Source organism: Arachis stenosperma, chromosome 5, assembly GCF_014773155.1.
Source record: "Arachis stenosperma cultivar V10309 chromosome 5, arast.V10309.gnm1.PFL2, whole genome shotgun sequence".
In the NCBI taxonomy this organism is placed as follows: Eukaryota; Viridiplantae; Streptophyta; class Magnoliopsida; order Fabales; family Fabaceae; genus Arachis; species Arachis stenosperma.
In genome coordinates this window covers 6,369,400-6,374,855 of record NC_080381.1, presented here as the reverse complement: position 1 = coordinate 6,374,855, position 5,456 = coordinate 6,369,400, and the positions used below count along the sequence as shown (strand labels likewise).

General features: G+C 42.4%; 1 protein-coding gene across 1 annotated transcript; it reads right to left on the bottom strand.

Annotated features, from left to right (window-relative positions):
• Window positions 1–1,106: 1,106 nt before the first annotated feature.
• LOC130981990 (leucine-rich repeat receptor-like serine/threonine-protein kinase BAM1) lies at window positions 1,107–5,206 on the bottom strand. The gene is made up of 2 exons (XM_057905779.1): window positions 2,480–5,206; window positions 1,107–1,938 (listed from the first exon to the last, which is right to left on the bottom strand). Exons 1-2 carry the CDS (start codon window positions 5,058–5,060, stop codon window positions 1,463–1,465), a joined length of 3,057 nt encoding a protein of 1,018 aa, XP_057761762.1. The 5' UTR covers window positions 5,061–5,206; the 3' UTR covers window positions 1,107–1,462.
• Between the last annotated feature and the right edge of the window lie 250 nt (window positions 5,207–5,456).

The following is a 5,456-nucleotide window of genomic DNA, read 5'->3' as shown; positions in this document are numbered from 1 at the left end:
AACTCAGACGGAATTAATTTTATAAGACGGAATTAATTTTATATGAAGTTGATAGTTGAAAGTCATTAAATAATTTAATAAGTTTGATTAAATTATCATATAACGGCTCTTAACTATCAAGTTCATATGAAATTAACTGCACCTGAGTTTTCACCAGTTTAAAATTAAGCTGTCTGCATGAATTGTAATTTTGGAGTTGGAACCAAACGCATCTTCATGAGAAAACCCTTCCCCCCTGAAAATAAGCGTCATTATATTAGACTTTATAGTACAGATGATGATAGGGGATACAACAACCCCAACCGATAAAGTACTAGAATTTTAAATTGTCCTGGTTTTCCTTTCAGGAAATGGCAGAGGGCAAGTTATATTATAGCAAAAATTTTCTTAACTTACAAATATGTCTTTTCCTTTGTTATTACATTATGCACCAACCAGCCTAATTCCATGCTAACTCTAACCAAAGCGACCCTCACCAACTAATGCATCCATGCAAAGGGGTTTGTTTGGACACTAACTATAGAAAAATTTGAATCTCCAAGAACAAGCCACTGTTTCAATGTTACTTAAAAACAAGGAAAATTTGTCTCGAGATGAATACAGAATGAAGGACCACTTGGATTTCACATCAAATCAATATTTTGTTGCTAGCATCACGTGGATACCTTTCATCTACCCCTTATTTCTGAACGGTAAGTCATCAGGGTCCACTCTTCCACAACTCGAGTTATCCTTATGCTAATATTATAAGATAAAAATATGATTATGTAAAATTAATCTCTTTGTTTAATCTAATAGACTAATACAGTAAAAGAGAAAAAGACAAGAATCCCTCACATAGGAAAAGGCCTCATCGCATGGGCAATGAATCAGTTACTACACACTGCTCTTTCTGTACCTATCCACTCATTCAAAGGGTTCAGTTCATCAATTGTTATCATCAATAGTAATATCATTATAATATTATGAAAAAAAAAAACATTAAAACCATGCATAGTACATGGACATTCATTCATGGCCAACAGACCTTGGTCCTTGGTGTGATTGAGTGTCCCTTTCACCTTACCTGTCATTGATACTCCCAAAAAAACAGTACTATCACCCTTCCCTCTTGATGTTCACCTTTGCTCACAGAACCAGCAGTCCCATAAAAGCATTACTAGCATGATCATGATGGTGAAGGCAGTGAATTTTATATAAGAGAGAAAATCATTTAAATACCTCATCAAACCTACTGTACAAATTCAACCATTAGAAACTGAAATCCATACATTAACCACCTTAAAGTTAGAGAAATCCCCAACTCCCATGAACAAACACAGAAAGAACAGATTAAAAGAAAAGAAAAGAAAGTAAATGGATAAATAACTATCATAACTCAACCCAAGGGAAACTTGAACTACAATTAATGAATCATCCCCATATGACTCAAACATATAGCACATTGATAAGTGATAACACTTCAAATGCTTAGAAGATCAGTTGGTGGAGATTGAGGGGGGTGTTCATGCTCATGCTCATGTTCATGTTCATGATCATTTGAGGCTGCATTTGGAGACTCTAATGCTTTTGATGAAGACAAAGATGACTCTGTAATTGTTAAGTCTCCTTGTTTAGACCCAGGAGGCTTTGGAACCTCTGTGAGAATCTGAACAACTTCACGCATAGTTGGACGCTCTATTGCTTGTTCTTCAACACACAGCATTGCTACATAGAAAACATGCATCACCTCATGAAGGGGAACTGAGGGAAGCCTTGGATCAAGAACTTTGAGAGCTCCTTCCTTGTTAGAGTCTGTCATTTTCCTCACCCACTGCACAATATCCACACCGTCTCCGAATTCTCCAACTGGTTTCCTCCCTGTTATGAGCTCCAAAAGGACCACGCCAAAGCTGTACACATCGCTCTTCTCATCGACTTTCAATGTGTAGGCATACTCTGCAGTCACATATTAAATTTTGATTATATCATAAACTTAACCAAGCAGCCACATTAACTACAAACTGCAATAAAAAATGTTTTCGGGGGGAATTATATCAGTACACAGTAGAGTTGACCGTTTTATATAACATTTTAGCGGCAATCAGCAACAGTTTCCTGATTTGAATTAATATAGAACTTAAATTTATCTAGCTATAGGTGTGTGGTTATGGTCAAGAATCAAAAGAATCGTCTACCTGCTGAGCTACCTAACATTTACTTTCAGCACTTATCTTAGATGTTGATCAAACTAGGGGACTAATCAAGAGAGAATTGTTAGACAGGAAATCAAAGTTAAGATAAATTCAAGTTGATTAAGAGTCATAAGAATAGCCGCGATATCTACACCTAAACCATAATGTTGGTCAAAGAGACATGGTCTGAGCAATAATGATTAAATGTAAACTAGTGATAGGGAAAATAAGGAAATTTGTAACATTAAATTCAAGTTAAAAAGTTATAATTCATCAACTATTATGATGTTGGACTTGAGCATTACCGGGGGCTATGTATCCATATGATCCGGCAATTGCGGACATGCACTCAGATGCTCCAGAATCTTGCAAGAATTTGGCAAGCCCAAAATCAGCAACATGAGCTTCAAAACCAGAATCAAGAAGTATGTTGTTTGATTTCACATCTCGATGAACAATGAGAGGTGAACAATCATGGTGTAGATAGCAAAGACCCTTTGCAGCCTCTACAGCAATTTTGTACCTTGTGTCCCAATGCAAATGCCCCCCTTTCTTCCCATGAAGAACTTCACCTAGACTTCCATTGGGCATGTACTCATACACTAAAAGATTGGTCTCATGGTTAGAACAGAAACCTAGTAACCTAACAATGTGCCTGTGTCGGATCCGCCCCAATGTCTGAATCTCCGCATTGAATCCATGATCATGAGAAGAGCCTCTACTCATAGCTGGAAGCCTCTTCACAGCAACCTGCTCCCCGTTCGCCATTGCGCCCTTGTACACAATGCCTGCACCTCCTTTCCCTATTATGTTGTCCTCTTTCAAGCAATCCAAAACATCATCCACCGTGAAGTCCAAACGTTGGAATGCAGTCAATTTCCAAGAGCGACCCTCGCTTGCCTTCTTCAAAGACCTAGCCTTTAAGATTGCCACAGCTGCAAAAACAATGGAGAACACAAGCAATCCTATCACAATTATAAGCTTCAAAGAAGAAGAGAGATGGCCTTTAGCATGATTTTGGTGGCCACCACTGCCAGAACCATCCTTGCAAGGACTCAAATAGGGTCCGCAGAGATCAGGGTTTCCAAGGAAAGAGGTGTAGTTGAAGTAGCTGAATTGGCCGGTGCCAGGAACCAAACCAGAGAGATTGTTATACGAAAAATCAACAGAAGTCAAGCTCTGCATTGTGGATATGGACGAAGGAATGTTACCAACAAGATGGTTCCTGGAGAGGTTCAAGTAATTCAGTATCCTCATTCCGGTGACCTCGTTAGGAATCTCACCAGAGAGCTCATTTCGGCTAAGATCAACGAAAGTTAACAACTTGCATTGGCTAATCTCTTTCGGAATAGGACCCGAGAGAAGATTGTGGCTGATATCAATTTTGGACAGCTGCTGCAACCTCCCAATCTGCGGTGGGATCGGACCAGAGAACTTGTTGCCATCAAGGAGGAGTTTTTGCATGCCGGAGAAGTTCCCAATGGAAGGTGGCAACGGCCCAGAAAGCTGGTTGTTAGAAAGACTAATCTGACCGAGATTCACAGAGAAAGCATCAGCTTCAGGAAACTGACCGGTGAGAAGATTGTCCTGAAGCTCAACCTGCGAGATATTCGGAAGGCCGAAGAGACCCTTTGGGATTGAACCATTGAGAAAATTGTCACCCATTCGGATCCTATTGAGGGATTCACACTTGCCAAGCGATTCAGGGATTGGACCGAAGAGAAAGTTACCCAGAGTTATCAGAGTCTGAAGGCGGTTACCGGAACACACGTGAGGAGGAAGCGTCCCAGTCAGCTTGTTGGAAGAAAGATCAACGTCGATGAGCTTCCCGTTGTTTCCCAAACCCTGAGGAATGCTTCCGGTAAAGTTGTTCTCCCAAAGGTGAAGCACTTCCAATGCTGGTAACTCACCAATGAACTCTGGTATTGAACCGTGAAGCTTGTTCCTGAACAGGTTCAGCAGAGTTAGGTTTTTCAGCTCCGCAAAACTCGCCGGAATCTCGCCGGAAAGTGCGTTGTTGGATAAATCCAATGATTTTAAGCTCTTTAAATTCCCAATCTCTCTCGTCAGTGAACCTGCAAGCGCATTCACCTGAAGAAACAGAGTGTCGAGGTTCTGGAGCTTTCCAATCTCCCGTGGAATCTCCCCGGTTAATCCACAGTTGGCAGCGTCGAACCTAACCAGCGACGACATATTTCCGATCTCCGGCGGAATGCCGCCGGTGTAGGTGTTGTAGTAGCCAATGTAAAGCTCCCGGAGGCTGGTGAGGTTCCCAATCTCCGGCGGGATAGGTCCGGCGAGCTCGTTGCCGGAAACAGCCAGGTACTGGAGACGGTGCCAGCTTCCGTACTCGGGCGGGATCTGGCCGAAGAAGTAGTTGCCACCTAGGTGCAAATGCAGGAGGTTCTGCATCTGAGTGACGGCAAGAGGAAGCTGTCCGGTGAGGTTGTTGTTGTAGAGGTCGAGAACTTGAAGGTTGTTGAGGCGAGAGAGTTCGTCGGGGAAGGTTCCGTTGAAGCCGTTGTTGGAGAGGTTGAGGAATCGGAGTGCGGAGAGTGACGAGAGAGAAGGCGGGATGGGGCCGGAGAAGGTGTTGTCGGCGAGAGAGAGGTTGGAGAGGAAGGGGAGGTGGGAGACATCGCCGGAGAGCGTACCAGAGAGGCCGAAGCCAGTGAGGTCGAGGGCAATGACGTGGCGGCGGTGGTCGCAGGTTACGGCGAGCCACGAGCAGTACGGGGTGGTGGCGTTCCAGGAAGAGAGAGAGGGAGGGGTTGCATCAGTGATGGCGGCTCTGAGAGAGAGAAGAGCACGGTTCTCCGACATGGTTGCGGAGAAGGTTTGATGGTAGTGCTGTAACAAGACCACAAGAAAGCAAAGGAGACGCATTTTTTTCAAGGAAGAAGAAAGAAGAGAAGTGGTTGTGAATGGTGTGAGTGGTGGCGTAGGTAGAAAGAGAAGCACTCAGTCAGCTCAAGCTGAAGGAGTGTTGTGTTAGTTTGAGGTCTTAAAAAAAGTGAATATAATATGGATATGGATGCGATTCAATTCTACTACTTTTTGCTTTTTATTCTTGACGATTGTTAATGTTAGGAGGGAGTTGTTATAAATCGAACTGTAATGTATGTATCTATGATATGCTTCACATTCCAATGGAAATTAATAATCATTCTTGTACGTATCAGAAGAACCTACTATTTCACTCATCCATTCAAAAACCAAGAACCTCTCAGTAAACCAAAGGAGAAAAAATGTAATCTCTCTGTGTCACACTTTGGACACTTG